At 55.4% G+C, this 24,148-nt stretch overlaps 1 protein-coding gene across 1 annotated transcript; it reads right to left on the reverse strand.

The window, feature by feature from the left end:
- Positions 1–1,807: 1,807 nt before the first annotated feature.
- WSCD2 (WSC domain containing 2) lies at positions 1,808–23,691 on the reverse strand. The gene is made up of 9 exons (XM_084217089.1): positions 23,439–23,691; positions 14,367–15,287; positions 12,332–12,446; positions 11,291–11,475; positions 10,460–10,581; positions 8,977–9,151; positions 7,823–7,987; positions 5,929–6,129; positions 1,808–3,384 (listed from the first exon to the last, which is right to left on the reverse strand). The coding sequence occupies exons 2-9, from the start codon at positions 14,740–14,742 to the stop codon at positions 3,032–3,034; spliced, it is 1,692 nt and encodes a 563-aa protein (XP_084073215.1). The 5' UTR covers positions 14,743–15,287; positions 23,439–23,691; the 3' UTR covers positions 1,808–3,031.
- Positions 23,692–24,148: the final 457 nt, after the last annotated feature.

A 24,148-nucleotide genomic window follows, 5' to 3' on the forward strand; every position in this document is an offset into this window, starting at 1 on the left:
GGGAACTCCTTCTGTCTGAGCCCCCCCCCCCCGGCATTGTTTGCATCACTGGGGGCATTGGGGGATTCCTGGGTTCAGGAATCCCCTGAATCCACCCCAAAGGAGCATCCCCTCCCTTTGCCGGGAGGGATCCCAGACCCGAGCCGCACTCGCCATCCCCTCCAGGGAGCACGAACCCCACCCGGAATTGGGGGAAATGCGGGAGTTTTTGGTGCAGACGCCGTTGCCACGGCAACAGCTGAGCATCCCCTGCAGCCCTGGAGGGAGGAACGCTGCAGCAGCACCGGGAGGCAGGAAAACGCTCCCGGGGAGGCGAGATTGCCAGAAATAGATGATTTTTCCTGCAGGAATCCAGGGAGGAGGAGGATGGGGGGGTCACGGTCCTTCCAGCAGGGCAGGGCGGGCTGTGCCCAGCCAGGGATGCTCAGGCTGAGTCAAGAGGAAAGATTCCAGCTTTTCAAATCCTCACGGAAAGGCTGAGTGCTGCCTCCCCCGGGCGGGCTCTTAAATGTCAAGAGCTTTTTCCCAGGAAAATGATGCGGGAAGGGTGGTTGGCTCCTTTTTCCAATGGGAATAGGAATTTTTGTCCTTACTTGCCAGTTCCACGTGGTTAAAATACAGCCCAGCGTTTAATAAATAAATAAATAAATAATCAGAGTATGAAGCTCCGGGAGGGGGAAGCTGCTCCTGCATCAGTGGGATGAGGGGAAGGGGGGGGGATCCCAGAATCCAGAGGTGCGGCCAGATGTGCAGCACGCCCTGACATGGTCAGAACATCTTCCAATTTAAATATGTAAAAAAAAAAAAAAAAGAAGAAGCAATTGTGGTGCCAAAAAAGCAGGGAAAATAAAGGAGAAGATGTAATTGGTGCTGCTGGAGGCTGGAGAGATTCCCAAGGGTTTTTTTTTTTGTGGGGTTTGTGGAGGTGCAGATGTGGGGTCCCCTCCCCACCCTCCCCTCCCTCCTCCCAAGCTGCAGCCCAGGCTCCGAGCGCCGCACGCGATGTCATCCCTTAATTGTTTTATCTGGGCGATTAATTGGCTTTGAGGGGTTAATTACTTCCGAGGGGCGGGAGGGAGCGCTGCCCCTTGGGCGGCAGGGACCTGTCAGAACAAATCAAGGCCGAGGTGAGGCGTCATCTCTGCTTTCAGAAAAAAAAAGGAATTTCACCAACTCCGGGTTAGAAATAAGGGATAAATTGCAGCCAGCTCTCGCTCTGGTGCCGAGGAAGGTCAGGAATAAATCCTGCAGTGAATCTCCCCCCTTCCTAGCAAGCATCCCATTAAATCTCTCTGCAAGGACACTGAAGCTCCCAAAAAGGAGCAGCTTTGGTGGTGTCGTGTTGTCAAGGCAGAAATGACATTAATGGGATTTAAATACCTGTTAATGGGCTTAAATACAGAAATGGATTAATGGGATTGAAGGGGAGAGGAGCTGTTCTCCCTTTGCTCCCACATTCCTTGTCTGGGATGGGTGGGGGCTGCTCAGGTGGACCCCAAAAATACACAGAGGGGCAGAGCAGCAACAAAACCTCTCCTTTAATTGCTGGGTTACCCTGAGGGCTTGTTCTGACACCACAGCCCCGAGACTGCCATGAGCAAAGAAGAGTGGCCTCAGCTCCAATCCCACTGCCATGAACCCCAAAAAAACCTCCAGCTGTCTGTCAAGGGAAGAGTTAAAGGGTTTAAAAAGAGCTAAAAAGAGTTAAAGAGTTAAAAACAGGGCAGCTGCTCCCTCTGAACACAATCCCCCCCTCTTTCAAAAAAGACAAGGAGCAGCCCAGCTCTGCTCCACACACACGTTAGAAAAATAGATTTTTATTGAAATTCTCCTTTTTTCTCCAGGGAGTTTTCTTCTCTCTTGGAATAGAGACCGAGCAGGGTCTCTGGATTGGACCTGTGCCCACATTTCTATCAGGATCAAGAGTTAAAAGCCAACTGGTGAATCTCTAACTCTAGAAAAGGCTGCGTACAATATATGGCTTTTGCACCTACATCCAAGGGGTTTTGCAGGTTGGGAGCTTTGGGGAGCTCGTTTGGGACAAAGCCAGGATGGGGAGGGTGGCGTGGGATGAGGGGACAGCCAGGGACCACATGCAGCTGTGCACAAAGCCAGCCCGGAAATCGGCACGTTCCCGGGGTGTGGGATCCTTTGGTTTGGCTTTGGGACACCCCAAAGCTCAGCCCCAGGGTTTGCTCCCCACGGGGGTTGGGTGCAGCTGGGTTGCAGTGTGGACCCTGCTTCTGGTCCCCCAAACTGCTCCTGGCTCCCCAAAAATGCTCCTGAGGGGATGTTCTGGAACGAGACCTGGATGAGCTCGTGGGTCCCAGCAGCTCCAGGGAAAACTTCCCCCTCTGGAGCTGCATCCACAGGGAAGGGCAGCTTCTACCTGTGGCCACTCTGGTGGGGGTCATGGGCCCCCCCAGGGGCTGGAGCAGCAACTTTGCCTGGTGCTGTGGCTGGGGAATTCCAGGGAATTCCCAGGGAGCCCCAGGATGGCTCAAGGCGTCACAGCCAGCAGGTTTGGGGACATTGCACGGCACGGCCTTGCCATCCCATAACCTCAGGCAGGATCCAGGAGAGCGTTGTCCATGCAGTGCCACACCCTTGGTCCATCCTCCCTCAGGAAGGCTGAAGATTCCATCCAAGGACAAGAGGAATCCTTGCAGGGCTGGGATTTTGGGGACACCCACCCCAAGGAGCTCAGCTCCGGGCGCGTCAGCCGCTCGATGTCCCCAGGAGAGCCTGAGGGGACACAAACGTCCCACTGCCCTTCCCAGGAGGGCTGGGGCAGCCAGAACAGGAGCAGGGGAGCCTGGAGGGCAGCAGGGAAGGCACCCTTGTCCCCCAGGTTGGCCAAAAACAAAGCTGGGCGGTGGCTGGCGACCTGCGGCGGCTCATGCAGGGAGTGACCGACAGCTACAGCAGCGCACGGAGGGTTAAAAGAGGAGCCACCCACTGGGTGGAATTAGGCAGGATCTGGGAGGACAGAGCCACCCCTGGGGCACCATCCCCCCGCTGTGGGTCACCATCATCTGGGGTAATAATCCTCAGGCACCCCCGAGAGGTTGCGGAGCTTGAGGGCGGCGTCCACGGTGCGGATGTAGCCGCTGATGGCCGTCCTCATCTCGGCCGTGTAGGGGTCGTACTCCAGCTTCCTCAGCCCAGAGCGCTTGAAGTTGCCGTCCTTCTGTCCCTCCACGCACAGCAGCCTGTCCTCGCAGGCTGGGACGCCCAGCAGGGCCACCATCCTCTGCAGCTGCACGAAGAGGTCGCGTTTGAGGTCCTCGAAGTGCACCACCAGCACCTTCTTGCCGTAGCGCAGCCAGTCCAGGGTGTGGGTGGCCCACCACGGGGCGTAGTTGGCCACAAATTCCGGCCATTCTGCGGGGGAAAGAAGGAGCAGGGGATGTGTGTTGGGATTTCAGCCAGTCGGAGCTCAGGACAATCCTCCGGCTGGCCTGGAGGATGTGGGAAGTTGATAGGGGTCAAAGACACCCGTGCCTTGGATTTTAACCCAACTGCCAACTTTGTGTGAGGATGTACAAGCCACCAGAGTTTGAGTAGAATGTTGGTGAATTTGTCACAGGGTGAAAAATGCAGCATTTTGGGGTTTTTAGAATGGGGGTTCAGGAGGCAAGATGGAGGAATCTGGGTGTGTCCTGTCCTTCTCCTTCTTCTTCTTGCCTCCATCTTCTGCTGGGATGGTGGCACTTTTGGATTGGTTTAGAGCCAGACTGTCTAACATGGGTGATATTTGGAAAATTATTGTGAATAATGTACACGTAGTTTTTAGTATAAAAAGATAACACCGTGCTGAAGGCGGGCAGTGTGCCACAGACTGACCTGCCAGGCAGACCTCAGCAGGTCAGGAAAAGGAATGTTGTGTTATAGATAACAGAAAAGAAACAACCTTGAAAACCACAGCCGAAGAATCCTGACTCCTGCTTCAATCTCGGGGCTGGGAAAAAGATTTTCCAACACCTCGGGGTCATCTTGACCACAGAGACTCCGAGAAGAAAAATACCCAGATTCGTGAAGAAGAAGAAGGTGCAAAAAAACCACTTAACCCACGCCCAAAATTCTCCATCTTGGGTCCCATATATCACCACATACTAAAACCCCAAATCTAAGATTTTTCACACACTTCTAACCAGCTCCACCCCCGGAACCCCAGTGCTATTAATCAATTTTGGAAGCCCTCTCCACAGCCTCAGGTCAAGCGCAGTGCTCTCTTGAGGGTCTGTGCCTTTCAGCACAGAAAGTTTAAAATTCTCAGCATCCAGGGCTCCAACAGGTATGAGTGGATGTTCCCTGTGTCCTCTCCCATCCCTGCTGGAACATCTCAATTAACCTTCTGGCTAATTGATCCTGCCATTCAGATCAGGTGGTGAGAGGGGTGATGAGACACCGATAATCAGCCACCTCTCTCCTGGCAGCGCTGCATTAAAGCTCCAGGCATCCTCCTCGAGTCCTCCCCGCAAAACCAAGGCCTGATTAACAGCTGGACTGGGTTTAATTCCCTGAGGAATCGTTAACCACAGGATGTGTTCCATTAAACAGATCCAGGACAATTCACCTTGTGTAATCACAGCACATAAAACTTTGCTTTGGAGCTGCTCCAGGGATGTCGTAAAATTAATGCCACGGAACCAAACAGGGGTCTGGCCTCTGCAGGGCTGGCAGAAATGGGAAAACACCCCCTCAGCACTGGGGGTGAGGCTGGAGAGAGGGCCCTGGGATTTTTTTTTCCCCAATTTTGCCCCAGAATTAGTTCCTGGGAGAAGAAAATAATTTGGAGAACTGGGCTGCAGGGGAGGCCAGAAATGGGACCCTCCTGCTCCGTGTTCAGGGGCCTCTCCAGCTGGGAATGGGGTCACCAACCATGCAATGGAAAATCTCCATCTTTCCCAGTAGTGGTTAATTAACCTGACAATTAACCCACCAGCTAATTACTCCACACATCCTCTGGAAAGAATTTGGTGATGTATTTGAAGTGCATCCAAACAAGGCTGTGCTGGCATGGTCCCCTCTGGATCTCCCTCCCCTCGGAGACACGAAGCCTGGGACAGGCTGGGGATGGGGGCTGGGATTGGGATGGCTCAGGAGGTTAGCTGGACAAGGATTGGGAATGCTCAGGAGGCTCCCTGGACAAGGATTGGGAATGCTCAGGAGGCTCCCTGTGCTCCCTGGACAAGGATTGGGAAGGCTCAGGAGGCTCCCTGTGGTGCTGGGATACCAATGCTGGCTCTATCCACAGATGGATGGGGAAAAATTCAACCAAGAAGCTCTGTGCCACCACAGTGGGGACAGTGCCAGCCCAGGGACACAAGGCTGAGGAAGTGGGGGACACCACACCCCGCTGGTTTTATGGGATGGGGAGAGCAGGGCTGGGCTGTGCCCAGCCCCGTGAGCACATGGAGATAACGAAATCCAGGCACATCCCAGCCCCAGCAGCCAAAGCTCCCCTTAAATAAACTCAGAATTAAGGGTAGCAGATGTTCAATCCAGCTAAACATTTTAACTCTTTCCAATGAAGTCAATCCCACAACAGCAATTTGGAAATTGCTGTAATTAAGCAGCCTCTGGCACACGCCTGTGCGTGGGAACGGGGGTGGCTGGGGAGCAGCTGGACACATGGAAACGACACCTGGACACCACAGGGATGGGCTGGGGACTGCCACCACGCCCTGTGGCCACACTGGGGACAGGAGATGCCCATCCTTGCCCGGTCCTGCCGTCCTGTTCCATCCTTTCCCATCTTCTCCCACCCAACACGGGAACCCACGACCAAGAGACGACGGTTACACCAGGAGACGGCCCAAAATTTCCCCATGGACACCCAACTCCAGCTCTGCTGGGCTTTCCCAACCAATTCCCAGCTCCAGCAGCTGGGCTGGAGCTCTCCCAGAGGATTCCCTGCCCTACCTTTGCCCTTCCAGTGGGCGTGGGCGGCGAAGCCGATGTGCCCCCCGTACTTGCGGTTGAACTCGGCCATCAGGGCCTTGTAGGGGTTGCGGATCAGGAGGATGGCTGAGTCGAAGGACTCGATCTCCTTCTGCCCACTCTCGTGGGTCTTGATGCAGATGGTCCTCCCGCTCCTCCAGTGGTCCCGCTCGCCCTTGAATCCTGCCCGGGAAGAGTTGGGATTAATGGGAGTAATGGGAGATGGGAAGGGGGCTCAGCCTGGGGAAAAGGAGGGTCAGGGGGGATGTTCTGGATCTGCAAAAGTCCCTGAGAGGAGGGGACAGCCTGGGGGAGTTGGGCTCTGCTCCCAGACAGGGTTAAAGGAAATGGCCTCAAGCTGTGCTGGTGAGGTTTAGATGAGATAAGAGGGAAAATTTCTCCACCCAAAAGGTGATCGATCCCTGGCACAGCTGCCCAGGGCAGTGATGGGGTTCCCATCCCTGGAGGGATTTAAAAGCCATGTGGATGTGGCACTTGGGGACCCGTTGGCCTTGGCAGAGCTGGGGGAACAGTCAGATTTGGTCTCAGAGGGCTTTTCCAACCGAAAGGATCCCACGGTTCCATGACAGGGAACATCACAGGGATATCAGGTTGCAAAATCCAGTTGGATGATGAAAGCAGCAGGGGCGTGAAGGAGGATTTGCATCCCACACCCAGATGGAAATAATTTATTTTCCCATGTTATGAGTCTCATAAAATTGATGAGTGGGTGGCTCACAGGAACAGGGGCCTCTCAGGGTGACATCTCCCTGGCCACACTCAGCTCTTGCGCCTGTTCTGAGGGGTCAAGGGCAGATTTTATGGCTATAACCTCCCTGAGCACAGCTGAAACTCTCCCAGTAATAAATAAAGAAAGGGAAATCCTTGTGCCCGTGGGGCAGTGGATCAGCCCAAGGTGGCAGTGATGCCATGGGGGGGTCCAGAGAGGGGACCCTGCACTGAGCATGGGGCTGAGCCAGCATCGATCCCAGCCCCTGGAATGCACCTGGAGTGGGGGATAAGCTGGAAGGAGCTGTATTCCATCAATTAGAGAGGTGTAATTGGCTCTCAGCAGTGGATAAATCTGCCGGTTGCCTGGATACCTCCTGGCCCCTCTGACAGGGAATGAGCGCGGAGCCCACGCTCGTGTGGCTCAGCAAAACCCAGCCAAGGCTTTTCCCACTGCTGCTGCCTTTCCTGGGATGCTGCTGCACCCTGGGGGCTGGGACAGTGCTCCCTCACTGAGCATCTCCCTCTCTGCAAGGCTGGATTTGGCAGGAGTTGGGAAGGAGTGTGCTGCCTGTGGTGTCAGGAAAATGGGGGTTTAGGGAATAGCCTGGGTACAGACCCCACCAGCCACGTGGCGCAGATACAGATCCCAACTCCACCACAGCTGAGGAGGAATGGAGAATTTCCTCTCAAAGCCGCAAAAAGTGAAGGAATAAAACAGGAGAAACCTTCAAGGTCTCCAGATAAAACTGTTGTGAGTGGTTCTAAACTGGGGGAGCCGGGAATGGGGTGGGCTATTAAAACCAGAATCCCAAGGTGCTTTGGATTGGAGAGGATCTTACAGCTCATCTCATTCCAACCCGCCTGGAAAGAGACACCTCCTACTATCCCAGGCTGCTCCAAGCCCTGTCCAGCCTGGCCTTGGACACTCCCAGGGATGGAGCAGCCACAGCTGCTTTGGGCACCCTGTGCCAGGACCTCCCCACCCTTCCAGGAAGGAATTCCCTCACCAGGATACTCCAGCCCAAACCACCCCATGGAGCAGCAGCGCTCACACCCAGCCCTGCTCCGCCCTTCCTGCAGCCCCTGGGGTGTCACCAGCGCTGTCCCCAGCTGGGGTGGCACCCCAGGAGTGCCCTGCCCTCACCTTTGTTGTACAGGGAGCCATCAAAGTAGTAGCTGCCGGTGTAGAAGCCGGTGGCCAGCTCAATCAGGTGCCGGGCCCAGGTGTTCCCAGCTCCAGGAAAACTGGCCAGGGCCACCAACTGCTTGGCACGGCTGGGCAGGAACCTCCTGTCCATGCAGCGGTTGTCTGCAGGGAGACACATCAGGAATTGTCATGGAAACGTGCTTGTCCCGCTGGGATGTCTGAGGAAACGCTGCCTCTCCCAGGAAAAGGCTGGGGAAGGGGTGAGGAGGTGGCTGGGTGGGGAAAGGTGGCCTGCCTAAGGCTTAGAGGGACATCCCAAAGGGTCCTGGACACCTCAAAGAGTCCTAAACGCCCAAAAAGTCCTGAGAGGATTTTTCCCAAGAGTTCTCTGTCATTCCTGGCTGTGTGCTTAGGGAAGAGTGACTAACAGGGATTCTTGTGCCAAGAAACGTTCCTGCTTTTATGATGAATCAATGAACAACATTTCCAGCACAGCCCCAAACACCAAAGGATCGTGACAAGACTGACCCAAAACCACCCGAATTTGAGTCCTCACTTGCTCCTTTCAGCCCTTTCCTCTCCCAGGAACAGTTTTCCTTTCTCCCAGTGCTTCCCTGGCTTCTCTGGCTCACTGCTCTCTCAGTGAGAGAGGAATGTTCTGCCTGATCACAGCCTTGTTCCACCCCACATTTTTCCCTGGAGCTTGTCTGGATAGCAGACTCCCATGGGATGCCAGAGAGGTGGGAAAGCCCTGGGAAGGAGGAATCCTGCCAGAGGCAGAACCTGCTGTGCCCTGCAGCTGAGCCAGGCAGCAACCACAGCTCACCAGGGGAGTGCTGATTTCCCAGGGGAACGAAAACCCGCTCCCTTCTAACGGGATCCCCACGCTTAGGTTGGTGGCAATGATCAGGATGAGTATTGCAATTAGGAAGAATAGTAAGTGAAGAATTTTGTGATGTAAGGGTCTAAGCATCACGCTGCAAATTGCAGGACAGATCACGATACCAACAGCGCGGTAGGGAAGGAGGCGAGTGAGTAGAAATCTATTTTTAAGCCGATGGGAACTTTTGACGTTGATAACGAATTTTCATTCTCAGAAGGAGAACGAAAATTCATTTTTTGGGAGGGGGGGAAGGTGGGGAGAAGCTCACCCTGCACTTGTGTCTGGTAGACCAGCAGGAAGTCGGCGGAGCCGCAGCTCTCAAACTCCTCGGCGGCGCATTTGTGGGCGCAGAGCTGCTCGTCCTCGCGCTCGTGCAGCGGGAACAGCGTGCTGGGGAAGCCGCAGCGGCACGTGGTGCCCGCCAGCGCTGCCAGTGGGAATTCCTGCCAGGATGGGCAGAGGGAACGGCGCTGGCACCACCCCCCAGCCGTGGCAGAGCCCTCGCGCCCCGCGCTCGCCGTCGCTGGGCAGCGCGGGGTGGTTTGTAACATCCTTCCAGAACATTCCAGCCTCATTCCAGCCTCATTCCAGAACATTCCAGCATCCTTCCAGACCATTCCAGAACATTCCAGCCTCATTCCAGAACATTCCAGCATCCTTCCAGACCATTCCAGAACATTCCAGCCTCATTCCAGAACATTTCCAGCATCCTTCCAGACCATTCCTGCATCCTTCCAATTCCAACATCCTTCCAGATCATTACAGCATCATTCCAGACCATTTCCAGCACCCTTCCAATCCCAGCATCATTCCAGACCATTTCCAGCATCATTCCGGAACATTCCAGCATCCTTCCAATTCCAACATCCTTCCAGACCATTCCAGCATCATTCCAATCCCAGCATCCTTCCAGACCATCTCCAGCATCATTCCAGAACATTCCAGCATAATTCTAGAACATTTCCAGCATCCATCCAATCCCAGCATAACTCTAGAACATTTCCAGCATCATTCCAGAACATTCCAGCATCATCCCGGAACATTTCCAACATACTTCCAATCCCAGCGTCATTCCAGGCCATTTCCAGTCTCATTCCATTTCCAGCACCATTCCAGACCACTCCTACATCCTCCCAACTCCAGCATCTTTACACCTTATTTCTAGCATCCTTCCAGACCATTCCATCATCCTTCCAGATCATTCTAGTGTTGTTCTAGCCCATTCCATTCCATTCCAGCCTCCTTCCAGCCCTTTCCAGGATCCTTCCAATTCCAGCATCTCCTGCCCTATTTCTAGCATCCTTCCAACCTATTTCAAGCATCATTCCAGACCATTTCCAGCATCCTTCCAATCCCAGCATCATTCCAGACCATTTCCAGCATCCTTCCAATCCCAGCATCATTCCAGACCATTTCCAGCATCCTTACAGCCCACCCCAGCACCCACCCTCCATCAGTTCCCACTGCCAACTTTTCCCCTCCCTTTTTGCAGGCACCACCCCCTAGCATGAGACCCCTGGACAGAGCAGGACCCCATCAGGCTCCTTTAAATGTCCCTTCCAACCTAAACTCTAGTTCTGGGATGCTCCTTCCCAAATTTTCCCAGGGCTGCTGCTGGCTCCACTCCCTCTCGTGGCAGGGACACAAATCCATTTATCCCTTTTTTTGGATGCACAAAAATGATGTTCCTAAACTGGGTTCAGATCTTCTGGATGGAAACAAAGAAGGAGAAGAGGAGTTTATCCCAGTACCTTCTCTGTGCAGAAATCCACACATTTATCCACGGACATGTTGAGCATGAGCTGGCTGGCGGGCAGGGCGATGGAGGCGTTTTCGGGCCGGCGGAAGCACCCCCGGAATATCGCGCTTCCATCTGGGAGAGACAGACAGAGTGACACTCCAAAAATGACACTGCTGCCACTCTGGGTGACACGGCATTCCCAGCTGCTCCAGTGGCTCCTGGCCCCTCCAGCAGTGCAGCCACAATCAGAGCAAAGCCCCGGCAGCAAAGTCAGGGATATTTTATTTTCCTGGCTGTTTTTATCAGCTCTGTGATCCCACGGATGGAGCAGGGCCAGGTTTGGTCAGTTCTGGAATCCCATCCCTGGTCCTTGGTACCCTCAGCCCCTGTGCATTCCTGGTTGTTGCCATCTCCTTTCCCATTCCTTGGATATGAGGAAAGGTGAGCAGGGAATGTGGGTAATTATAGAGCTGCCTAACTGGGAGACAAACGAGGGAGCACCCTTAGCTCTGTCTGGAATTCCCACACATCCTTCATCCTGCAGCACACACAGGAGACACTGATGGTCCTGTTTGGCCGTGGGGAAAGAAATCCCCACCCAAAGTCACCCAAAACTCCCCGAATTCCAGCAGGAGTCCTTGGGCCTCCTCATTCCACCCAACCCCAGCCAGCAGCATTCCCCACTAGGAGATTCCTGATGTTTGCGGGAGCAAAACTACCCCTGCTCTCCAAGAACCTCCATGGTACCACAACCTGGCTCAGGAATGCCAGGATCACCCCTCCAGCACCAAGAGAAATCCCCATCATTCCGGGGCTGAGCTGGGATCAGCCTCCAACTTACACCTGCGTGCGGATTCCTGGGCCAGCTCCAGGCGGTAGATGGAGAGCCGGTTGATCCCGCCGCAGGTGTTGCTCCGCTCTCCCTTGCATTCCATGTTGCACTCGGACTCGCTGGCGTTGGACGCCTGGATCTTGTGCCCGCAGTAGCACTCGGCCCCGAATTCCAGCCCCGCGTACAGGTACCCCCTGCCCAGGGAAAACGGGATCTCAGCACATCCCCCCCAGCTCCAGGGGGTTTGGAAGGAGCATTCCTGCTACTCTGGGAGCAGCAGTGCATCCCAGGGGTTCGTTTTTTGGGTTAATGATCCTTTTAGGGCACTTCCAACTGAAAATATTGGATCCTATTCTATCCTTTCCTTTCCATTATTCCATCTCATTCTGCAATTCTTTCTTATTCTTTTCTAGTCTGTTCTATCCTATCATTCCACTCCACTCCATTCCGTTCCATCCAATCTCTCCTATTCTACTCTATTTTCCTATCATATCCTAATCCATTATATAATACAATATAATTTAATTCCATTTCTATCCTATCTTATCCCAGTCATATCCTATTCATTATTCCATCCCATTCTGCAATTCTTTACTATCCTATCCTTATTCTTTTCTAGTCTGTTCTTTCCCATTACTCCACTCCATTCCATTCCATCCTATCTCCTATTCTACCCTATTTTCCTATCATATCATATGATTTAATTCCATTTCATCCTATCCTATCCTATCCTATCCTATCCTATCCTATCCTATCCTATCCTATCCTATCCTATCCTATCCTATCCTATCCTATCCTATCCTATCCTATCCTATCCTATCCTATCCTATCCTAATCCTATCCTAATCCTATCCCATTCCATTCCAAAGATTGATGGAGCCAGTGTACAGGGATTCATGGAGAGGGTGGGAAAGGACTGCTGGAGCTGGTGTGCAGGGATTGAGGGAGTGTGCAGGGATGGATGGATGGATGGATGGATGGATGGATGGATGGATGGATGGATGGATGGATGGATGGATGGATGGATGGAGGCCCTGTCCCCGTCCCTACCGCTCGGCACAGTTGTCCTGGCAGCGGAACACCGTCATCTTCTTGTAGTCGAAGAAGGACATCCCGCGCAGGGTCCTCTGCCGGGTGTTGTCCTCGTAGCAGCCGATGTACCGGGCTGGGGACACGGAGGGGACAGGGTCACAACCCTCTGACCCTGCCCCTCTTGGTTTTTCCCTAAATAGGGATGTGCAGCCGTATTCCCTGTTTGTTTGCTTTGGAAACTCTGGGTCCACACCAGGCAGGGATGCCTTCCACTATCCCAGGGTGCTCCAAGCCCCGTCCAGCCTGGCCTTGGACACTTCTAGCTTCTCTGGACATCCTGTGCCAGAGCCTGCCCATCCTCACAGGAAGGAATATCTTTCACTGTGCCACTCTAATTCCAAACCACACTCTGGGATAACACAGATCCCCCATTCCCAGTTACCCCAGCACAGCACAGACCCCACCAGTGCTGGAGCCTCCTTCCCAAGCCAGCCTGGAGGCCAAAGAGGAGGGAGATGGAGAGAAATGTGCCAGAAAACTCCAACCAGCAAAGCCATAACTCCCAGTTACACCACACATCATTCCCACAGGGATGAGCAGGTCCTGGCAGGTCAGAGGATTGCAGTGGGTGTGGGATGGCTGCAGACACTTGCACGGAGCCGGTGACTGATGTGCATTACCTTCAACCCAGTGCTCCTGACATATGCGTGCTGCCACTTATTGGGAAGCCAGCTGGAATAATTAGGGACAGACAAGGACACCAGAGAAGGGGGAGGGTGGGACTGGGAGTTTGTAGGGAGAGGTGGACTTCTCCAGGAGAAATTTTGGAGTCTGTTGGAAACACGGATGTGAGCAGACACCCACGTCCACCCAGTGATTGTCATTAAATTGCCCAAGCATCCCATTTTTTCCCAGAGCTGGGAATACAGGGATGGCTCCAGCTCCCTGCCAGGGGTGGCTGGTCCCCCCATCCTCGTGGAATTGCTTGGTTGTGTATCACAGGTGGGAATGGCTGGGCTTGTCCAGGAAGGCACCAGAGATGGATGTGGCTGAGGGTTGGGGTCTGTTCCTGCTTCCCTTGGCTTCACTGCCCCAAAATCCTCCCTGGCTGGAGGCAGGAGATGCCCCTTCCCACAGGGATTTGCATTCCCATGGACATGAGGCTGTTCCCTGGCAGACAGGGCTGTTCTCCACCCCACCTACACTCGACACTGCTGGGAGAGGGAGGAGGAGGAAGAGGAGGAAGAGGGAGCTGCACATGATGCTCTGAACCAGAGCTGATTTTTGGAGCAGTATTCCCTCTGGAATGATTTCACGTGGCAGAGCCTCCACAACCACCTCGTTAAGCTGTCCCCACTTAATTACCAACACCATTAAATCCACCTGTTCCTGCCAGAAATCCTGGTGCTCCAGAGGAGCAGGGAAGCGAGGGGGAGCTCTGCCAGCCACCCCAGGAACACCGGGCACGTGGGATTTCTCAAGCTGCTGAATTTCTCTCCACACCATCCCACTCAGGAGCTGCCAAGATGCTCCAAGGGGAAAATTATATTCCCAGAGCACCTGGGAGCAGATAAACCCAGAAATCCCAAGCCCAGCATCCCATCCCTGCTGGCAGGGCTGGATGAGGTTAATCTTGGAGCACTTGGACATATGGCCCGGGACACGGGCACTGCTTGGGGTCTTTATAGGGACAGACAGCCCGGCCTCAGGGACCATCTGCTGGGGCTGCACTGAAGTCAGTGAAGATGGAACAATAAAAGCATATTATTGGCACTTGGGGAGGGAGGAGAGGAAAGAGGGAAGATGAAGGGAAAAGATCCTTCTGGAAATATTCCCTGGACTGATGTTGTCCAGAGTGGGGTGCTGCTCCCCAGAGCATCCCCGTGGGATGTGGGAAGAAAACCTTGGTGCATGTGGTTTATAAATAAATAAACAAATAAATACATATTTCCTGGGGTGGGGCCAGCCCAAAACTAGCTCAGACACCACTTCCCCACCTCGTCATGTCCCCCTGGAGAGGCAAAAAGCAGGGACCCCCCTCCCCAGCTCTCACCTCTGTCCTCCTCCTTCTCGCGGCCGCTCCTGCCCCGCAGCGCCCGGCTCCGGGGGCCGCCGTTATCCCGGGATTTTCCCCTGTCCGACGGCTCCTTGGAGGTGCTTTTGAACCAGGGGCCGTGTCGTCGGCCCCCCGCCGGCATCGTCGCTGCCGCCTTGAAGCCGCGGCTGAGCTGCATCACCCCCAGGTAGGGCAGCCCCGGCCCCTCGGCGGCCGCGGGGCTGCGCGGGCTCCCCGGCACCGTGGGCTCCCCGGAGAAGCCGGAATGCAGGAAAACCAAGCTACCCGCCGCCAGGTAGAGAGCCAGCAGAGTGAAGAAACGCACGGGCTTGCGCCGAAAATACCGCTGGAGTTTTAGCAGAAGCTTGGCCATAGCGTCTTCATCCCTTCCCCGGCAGCCGGCGCCGCGGGGAAGCTGCTCTGCGGCTCCGGGGATGCTCCGAGGAGGGGATTATCCCGCCTGGGTTGGAGGTGAATCCCGGCGAGCAAACGGGGTGAGGGCTGCAGGGCGAGGTCGTGCAGAGCTGTTGCCCGACCCTAAAAAGTCTCGGAGTGCTGGGGAAGGTGGATTTTGAGTCCCCGCGTCGCGGTCGGGGTGTTCCAGCGCTGTCACCTCCAGCCCCGGTTTATTCTCCTGCCGGCAAAGTCCCCCGGCCGTGCCCCGGGGACTGCGCTGATGGAGGGATCATGTTAAGGAAATCGAGGTTTGAAGGTGATTTGAAAGCCGATCAGCTGCCGCAGCTCCTCGCTCCCGGCGGCACCGGCTCCGTCAGGCATCGCTGGAATGGGAACGGCACCGCTGCCCTTTCAGACAAAGAATGGAAGGTGCCTGGACGCGCCTGGAGCCTGGAATGCTGCCTGGGACGCTTTGTGTAAGGAAACCCCTTTCAGCTCGCTCCCAGGGCAAGAAATCTCCACCTGCAAGTCAAAGAGAGAGGCACACTCAGGAAAGCGTCCCAGGACACGGGAGGATGGTGGCCCTGTCCCTCCAGGGGGTGAGGAAGGCCACCCGTGGTCTTCATCAGCTTCCAGCCCCGGGCAGGGGCAGTTCCACCTCTCCCAGGTGGGTAACTGGGTGCGGTGGGAGCGATGCTGGTGGGGTGAGCCCAAATCCCAGAGCCTGCAGGTCTCTGCCTCGTGGTGCAGGAGGTGCTCCAGCACAGCCCTGGGATGTGGAAAATTTCCAGTTTCACCCCCAGGAGGGTGAGCTGTGCACACACACTCTGCATCGACACATTGCACCCCAAGATCCAAACCACTCTGCAGCAGCAGATCCCAAGTGAAATCCATGCATGGGTGCTGCCAGTGGATATTCCAGCATCCCACAGGATCAGGGGCACAATATCCCTGGGTGTCCCTCCAGGTCCTCACGTCCCCAAGGACTGGAGATTGCCATGGCATCCTCTACCTCCATCCAGGAGCATCCCCATTCCCACCCTGCCACCAGGATGGTGCTGTCCCAGGAACACCAGGACCATCCCTGGTGGCTCTTGGCATGGGGAGGGCAGAGATGGGACAGTCCCCTCCAGCCCCACCAGGCTGGACTTCCCTAGAAATCCAGCTGGATTTCTCTCCTTCCAACCCCCCCCAGCTGTGGAAGATTTGCTCCAGCCCTTCCTGGGAAAATGCCACGTGGGAAATGCCCCTGCTGACATATCTGAGTGCCCAGGGTGTGCTGCCTGTCACGGTCTCCTCTTATTTTAGGAAAGGAGACGGAAATAAATGGAAAGACAAAGTGCCATTAGTTTAATGGCCTCTATGTTCCTGCCATCTGTCTTCAGTTGATTAAATAAAAAATATTGGTGGAACATATGGCATGAATTATACATCAATATTTTAATTTGGTTTCCCAGAGTGGTTATTCAGATACCTCCGGCTCTGCCGCGGGAATTTTGTGGAGCTCAGGGCTGGAGAGGAGAGAGCAGTGGAGGGGCACAACCCCAAACCAGCCCTCCCCAACTCAGCCGGAGTAAAGGCTGAGTAACCTCGGAGTAGCAGCGGTTTGGGTTTTCCCTGTGCAGGATGAGGCACCTCGGCGTGGCCATGCCGGGAGAGCAGCCCCAGCCCGGTGGTTCCGGGGGTGCTTTGCTGCTCTCCTGCACTCCCTGACCAGGATTTTCTGGCTCTCCCTTATCCAGAACAAATCCACCTTCCCGGGGTTGGGATGGGAGCTGGATACGGGGTGGTTTGGGGGGCAAAGGGAGCGTCCCCAGGGCTGTCCCTGCTCCCCAGTGTCCCCAGTGCCACCCCCTCCTCCTCCCCGTCCCCGGCTGGGCGCTGCCAGGCTCTGGCACGGCATATAAAGAAGGGGCTTAAATTACTCTCATTAAGCCATCTGGAGCTCATCCTTCTCCATCATGAACTGCGGAGTCACAGGTCAATTACTGCGCATTTGCATATATTCCATTAATGCTTCTGCTAATTGTCTGGAGCAGATAATGGGCTCGGCTCCGAGCTCCCGGCTGCCGGCAGGGAGGGCCCGCACCAGTGCTCCCAGTACGGACACCAGTGTTCCCAGTATCAGCCGGGGGTATCGGGAGCTGAGGGATGCAGGAACCATCCGAGAGCGGCGCTCCCTGCATCCCACCAGCGCTCCCTGGGTTTGCAAGGATGGATCCACCCCCGTGCAGCAGCGCTGGGGTGAAGCAGCGGCCACCCCTGGTCCGTCACCCGCCACGGTGTCCCCAGGGTCCCATCCTGTCCCCGACCCCGCTGTCTGAACCCCGCTGCGCTCGGTGCCAGCCCAGCTCGCGGCGTGGCCGGGGGACAGCGGTGACACACTTTGTCATCCCAGCTAATGAAGCAAACGGGGACAGTCCCCGGCCAGCGCAATGCAGCGGCCTCAGCCTGGCCTTCCGGCGGCTGCTCGGATGGAAAACTGCTGGGGCAGCAGGGAACGGAGGGAATTATCCAGGGAATTACCTGTCAGCCCTCGCTCGGGCACGACCCGCTGCGATCCAGCGCCCTGCTTGCATCCCAGGGGAGGGATCCAGCCCTGGGAGCTGCAGCGCTGGAAAAATCCCCCCGGCTGGCAGTGCCAGGCTTGGGGAATCCCTCCCTGTCTCCCCAGAGCCAAAGCTCAGCGGTTTCCCAGGATGTGGATCCAGCCGGGATCGGGGAATGGTTCCCTGCCTACATCCATCACCACACTCCCACCAGCAGCCAAAATCCTCATCCCAGCCCCGGGATACCCGGCTGAGCATCACTCCACACCCAACCCACCTCCCCGAGCTGTCCCCAGGGTGAGGAAATCCTCGATAATTTGCCAGCTTTACCCAGGTTTATCCATCCCTCTGTGCCTGGAGAGGCGGGAACAGGTCCGGGAGCGGCGGGAGCGGGATGGATGAAGGGCCCATCAATTATGGATTTGGGGCTTGTCTTCAAATTGCTCCGCAATTATTGAGCCCCAAGGTTCACTCGTCTTCAGGCAGCACCTCCCATCTGAGCAGGGCCAAACACCCTCACGTGGCTCCCCCAGCCCGGGAGAACAATGGGCCCATTAAAACCAGGCAAATTAACCAGCACCAGAATTCCATCAGGAGGAGAAGGCCACGGGAATATCCAATTTCAGCCCCTCATTAACATTTCTTATCACAGGGACGGGGAGAGAATAGGGCTGGCAAAGGGAGGGGGGTGGTGACATCAGTGGGGTGACCCCACGGGAGGGCTGTGACGCAGGGACTGACCCCGGTCCCACGCCACAGCACGCTGGGACAGCAGGTTCTGGGCACCCTGGGAATGCTGGAATGCCTCTGCCAAGCCTGGAAACGCAGTGAAGGATCCAGGGGATTTGGGAAAAAACCCAAATCCATGGGTGCAGGACTTATTGGACACAGGACCCAGGGGATGGAGGTTCCCTCGACCTGCTGTCACCAAAAGCCACCCTTGGGTGCAGGGACCACCAGAAATCCCCATGTCCCTCCATCCCAGAGCAGTTCCTGCAGCTCCCCAGCACCAAACAGGGACACCAGTCCAACCCCCAGTGACCCTGGGCACTGCCATCCCTCAAACCCTTCAGCCTCCATGCCCAGGAGTGTCCTGCAGTGCCAGCCTGGAATTGCTGCCCTGGCAGAGTTTGGGCAGCCCAAGATCCCAGGTGGAGTTGCCCATCCTCTTTTCCAGCCCCATGGAAATGGGTTTTCACCCTTTTCCACTCGGTGAGGAAGCAGCACACGAGATGCATGGGGCTGAATTTAAACCTCATTACGGCTGGGAATGAAGCTGAGATAAAGCAGGATTATTCCATCTCAGCAGGGCACACCTGGAGCATCCAGAACCTTCCAGGGCCTCTCCCAGGGGCCAGCCGAGCACGGGGAGCTGTCAGTCACCCTCAAATCAAAGCCAAGTTTATTTATTCAGCTTCTCTCTGCCTTCATTTTGCTGAGAAATGGATTTGTGCCTCCTCACCGCCGGGGAAAGCCTTAAAAGCAGCTGACTCAGCAGCTTCCAGCCTCATCCCAGGGAGCTGCAGCGGGATCAGATCCTCATCCTCAAGGGTGAGGCACTTCCCAGGCCTGGGCTTCCCTGTGGAGACACCAAATCCCTTCCACAGGCCAAACCAGCCAGGGAGGCAAAGGAAAAACCTCTCCTTAGGGAATTATTGGCTCAATTTGAGGATCCAGGGCAGGATTTGCCCATCTGCTGGTGGATTTTTATGGGGGGGTTTCCAAGCGTTTTGTGGGGGTTGCAAATCCTCCTCCTTGCTGGGAGTCCATGGAGGAGTTTGGACTGGAATGCTCATGGATGAAAACTGATTTTGAAATATTCTGGGGATTTATCAATGGCTTCAGCACCTTCCCAGGGCACGAGGCACCGAGATCCAGAGGGATCCAGATCCAGGAGGATCTGGGATCCATTCGGGGCTGCCCCAGACTGATTGATTAAGGTCTCTAAAAGGCTCCTCTGAAATGAGGTCGTGCTAATTGCACAACCTCCTCTCAGTGCTCCCTGTGCTCTCCAGAGGACAGAGCCCACAGGGCACCAGCCCCGTTTCTGCCAGGGCTGAGCTATAAATAAACCCAGGAACATCAGGATGGATCCTGCCCTGGCTTATTCCAATCACTGGACAGAGCTACGTGAGCCCAGGGCCTGCAGCCTGGCCCAGAAAGGCAATTTTGGTAAATCAAGATATTTGAGGAAGTTTAGCCCCATTTTTAATTATGACATTGAGCTGCCTGGCATCACAAAGTGCCACTGATGTCCCAGAGCTCGACCTGAGGGATTCCTGCCCAGAGGATGCTGATTCCTGCCCAGGGAATGCTGATTCCTGCCCAGGGGATGCTGATTCCTGCTCAGGGGATGCTCATCCCCACCCAAACCCCACAGCCATGGGCTGGCACAGGGTGGGATCACCATGATGATTGTGGGAATTTGCTGTAGGACAGATGAGAGGCTCCCAAAACCAATCCCTGCTGGGATGAGCAGGCTGCTCCAGCCCCCAGAAGCAAAGATCTGTGCGGCCTCCAGGCCACTTAATTCCCAGGTAATCCCATCTCCATGGCTCTGCTCCTTTCCCTGGGTATTCTCCTCCACAATGGCCCAAGTGGAGCTGAAAATGGGGAGCTTTTACTTCACATTCTGCTCCTCCACCCACAATTCCATCAAAGCCCGTTCCAGGTTCTTGGAGGCTGAATTCCCCTCACAAGTGTGAAAAGCAGCTCATAAAGAAAAATGGTTTAAGTTATGAATCATTTAAAAAGCACCCGGCGCTGCCGAAGGCAGGGAAGGAAATAGGGGAGGAAATCGCCGTGGATTGCAGAGATTGGGGCAGGGAGAGGGTCCAGAGAATCGTGGGATGATGGAAATGAGGTGGCACAGCAGGGATCCAGCTGTGGGACTCGGTGTTCCCCTCCCAGCATCGTCAGCGTTTTCATTAATTAATTAATCTGCAGCAACCCCAGGGGTCTGGGTGATCCAGTTCTCTCCAGCAGCGCTATCCCATCTGCCCGGGGTATTTTGGGTGGGGCTGTGGAAGGAGCGGGAAGCTCCCTCCTTTGGGATCAGGGTCATTCAATTTGGGTGCAGAGTGAGATCCCCCACCACATCCCTGCCCGCTTCCAGCATCCCTCCCTGAGCATCCCTGCACCCAAGGCTGAGGAACCTCCATCTCCCCACTAATTCCCTATTTTTGGGTGACACCCGGCAGCAAGGGAGAGGCCACCCCGAATTGCAGGGTCTCAGTGACACCCAGGGATGCTCCCAGACTCCCTCTCCCGTTCCTTCCCACCCTCCCGACACTCGAGCCCTTGGAAAAGGTGATGTAATTCCTTCGGAGGACGCTGAGTGTCTGTGACAGGGTTTAACCTAAGCAGTTTTAACGTCTCACGTTCGGGGGGTTTCATGCCCAGCCTGCACAATCCAGTGATGGATTTCAGTCAGACTCGGGGAGCCGGGATGTGCATCCCAGGGAATGCGCTCCCACCCGGAGCCGGGAGGAGGAGGAGGAGGAGGAGGGGGGCGGGAGGAAGGCCGGGGCTGTTCCCCAGGGAAGCACAGCTGGATCCCAGCCAGCTGCTGGCTCAGCAAAGCTCCCCCCAGACGGAGCTGCCTGAATCCCGGAGGAGAAGGAGCTTTAGGACACACGGGATGGACTTTTCCAGTGCCGGGGCTGGCACGGCCCTCCCTGCTCTGCTCATCCTCCCCAAATCCTCTGGCCACTCCATCCACGGACACCTGCACGTCCCTGTGGCTGTGGAAAAGCATTCCTGAGCTGCAGCTGCCGGCACATCCCGAGCTGACAGCTCCTTATTCCAGGGAAAGCCAGGATGCTGCTGTTTACCTCCTTGTGCTTAACGAGGAGGAACAAACCCCGCAGCAGCCAAAGGGTTTCATCCCGAGGTTTGGGGCACCAGAGCCCGCTCCTGGCTCCAGGATTCATGGGAGGTGATGAGAAACACCCAAAGGAGATTGTCCCAAGGGAAATCCAGGTGCACTCGGCTGGACCTGCCAAATCCCATCCCCACGGGATCCATGGGGACCATCAGGGGGGATTTGGGAAGTGTGACCCCTCATGGGTGTCACAAAAACCTCTTCCCATGGGAGCACCGGGCACATCCAGCCCAGGATGAAGCCTCCAGGTAGGGAAGAGCAGAATCCAGTCTCCCCATAAATCCCACACTCAGGTCTGCTCCATGGAGATTTGCCTCAGCCCTCGTTAATCTGGGATTACAGCAGCACTGGGGCAATTAACTAACGAGCTTTTCCAGCAGCAGACAATGCCTCACACAGCCCACAGACATTAATGGAGTGAGAAGGAGGATTTCGTGCAACACTTCCCTCAAAACCTCCTTCCCCAGGAGAGCTGATTCCTTTCTTTCCCCTCATCCAGGGAGGGATCTGCCATTCCCAAGGATGCTGCAGGCTCATCCCTCAGCACGGGCACATCCTCCTGTCCCACGCTCCTTCCCCAGCCCCAGGAGGAGCTCCTGGCTCCAGAGAGAGCCATTGTGAAGGACAAATTCCCCTCCCAGAGCTGTCTGCTCGGCTCTGTGAGTTCCTGCTGGTCCAAGGGGGCTGGGAGAAGAAGATTTTCCCAGGATCTGGACTGAGCTGGGGATGGTGCTGGACACTCCTGGATCCTGCCTCAGCTGTGGGAATTGTGACTCTGCATGGGAGCCTGGAGCTGCTGAGGCTTGGCCCAGCTTTCCATGGGGAAAAGATCCCCCAGGAAGAAGGGAGTGTTTTCCTGGGAGGGAAAATCCATCCCCAATTCCCCTGGGAAGCCAGGGCTCCATGGGGGGGTTCCCATCTGCCAGGATCCCAAACATCAAGGACTCTCAAAGCAGGGATATTCACATGGATGAGCCCCACTGGACCCAGGCACCTGCAGCCCTGATGCTGCAGCTGGATTTGAGTCCATGAGCACCAGGATTTGGGAAAGGCATCCCAAAAACCAGAGCAAAACCCCCTGGGGAAATCTCCCTGGGGCCTAAGAACTGCTAAGAATATGTGGAATATTATAATATAATGTATATAAAAACCATGGTAGGGGCTAATAATATAGAAAATAGAATAATAAATATAAAACCACAGTGTCTGCTAATAGTATATTAAATAGATGGAATATAATCTATACAAAAGCACAATAATTGCTAATAATATCTATAATAAAATAATATACACTAAAAAACCTAACAAGTCCTGTCTTGGAGTAGCCCCTGGAGCTCAACAGCTTTGGATATTCCAAGGGAGAGCTCTTTGCCAAGCCCAGGAAAGGGACAGCCCCTTTTGAAGGATAACTCCCAGGTAAATTCCAAGAGGAAGGAAGGATACAGCACTCACCAGATGAGAAGGTGCAGTGGGCCAGGGCCAGGCTGGTGGGGGCTGTAATTCCCAGGGCCAGGCTGGGATTCCCAGCTCTGGATTGCCAGGAAAGTTTCTTTAATCCTGCCTTGACGGAGGCCGGGGTTTATAGGGCTCAGCTCAAGGTTACCTTCACGCCGTTCTGCAACTGCCTCTGCTCTCCCTGCTCATCTTTATGTTAAATTATTCCCCCAAGTTGCCAGCATGGATGTGGGAAGAGGAAAATAAACAGGGGAGAGGCTTCTGGCAGGATTACGTTCCCTTATGTTCCTTATTTCCCCGGCGGAGATGTTCCTGCACAAAGTCTGGGAAGGAGGATGAGGATGAGGATGAGGAGAGCTCTCTCCTGCCTGGCTCCCTCAGCGAGGCAAAACCCTTCCCAAACCAGCAGAAACCGGCGGAAAAATCCCTGCCGGGATGCGGCGGGAATCATCAACTCCCGCAAAGCCGCGGGGGACCCGCTGCCCCCCGAGTTCCCGCACACGCAGCCGCCGCTTCCCAGCCGCAATTCCCGGCGGGCCGGGCTCCTGCCGACCCCCGCTCGGGGAGCTCCGCGGTCCTTTTTAAAATCTTATTTTGCGCAGGGGGCTGGGGAGGGGGAGGGGGGAGTGGTGTTGTTTGTTTTCTTCTCTTATTTTTTGGTTGTTAATTTGGGTTTTTTTTTCTTTTTTTTTCCCCTTAGCCCCCGTTTCAGTGCTCTCCCCGCACCGGCAGCTCCTCTGCCCCCTCCCCCGAGCCCTTTTTCCTCCCCCGCCGCCTCCTCCTCACCGTTCCCGGGCCCTGCTCCCGGCCGCCGCCGCCGCTCCAGCCGCTCCATCCCTCGCTCCATCCATCCCTCGGTGCCTCCATCCGGGAGCGGCGGGGCCGGGGGGGCTCCGGGCGCTGCCCGCGGCCCGGCCCCGCTGCCGGGGGGGCTCTGACGGTGCCGGTACCGCCCGGCAGCGGTTCCGGTGATGCCGGTGCCGGCCGAGGAGAGCCCAGCCCGGCCCGGCGGCTGCCGCTCGGCTCTGCCCGCAGCCGCTGCCGGGCGCCGCTTCTTAACGTCTCCATCCAGCGGCTCCGCTCCCTCCGCCGGCTGCCGGCCTTAACCCCTTCCCTCCCGCCAACCCCATGGGATCTTTATTTTTTTTAAATTTGTTTCTCGTTTTCCCTGTTTTTCAGGGATGCGGCAGTGTCGGGAAGCAGCTCTCGGGTGGCCCCGGCCGCGCCGCTGCGCCCGAAGAGAGGGATGCTGAGGATCTGGATCCCCTCGGGAATCCCCCCGGGGCCGGCCCGAGGATTATTGAATGGAGCCAGCGAGGATTAAACCTACATTTAAAATATAAATAAACAAATATATATAGAGATAAACGCGTACATTCCATATATAGCTACATATACAAATATAAATACCTGTAAATTATCTAAATAAACATTTTCCATATATAAATATAAATACATATAAATCATCTAAATAAGCATCTTACATATATAAATAC

This window comes from Fringilla coelebs (assembly GCF_963513975.1).
Source record: "Fringilla coelebs genome assembly, chromosome: 17".
Lineage (NCBI taxonomy): Eukaryota > Metazoa > Chordata > Aves > Passeriformes > Fringillidae > Fringilla > Fringilla coelebs.

What these genes read in the sequence shown, in the direction of transcription:
- WSCD2 (XM_084217089.1), bottom strand. Translation starts at nt 14,742, where the DNA reads ATGGCCAAGCTTCTGCTAAAACTCCAGCGGTATTTTCGGCGCAAGCCC. An exon ending in CCAGGAATCCGCACGCAGGT is followed by an intron (nt 10,582 to 11,290) that starts GTAAGTTGGAGG and finishes TGTCTCTCCCAG; the next exon opens with ATGGAAGCGCGATATTCCGG. An exon ending in TGGCTCCCTGTACAACAAAG is followed by an intron (nt 6,130 to 7,822) that starts GTGAGGGCAGGG and finishes CTTCCCGGGCAG; the next exon opens with GATTCAAGGGCGAGCGGGAC.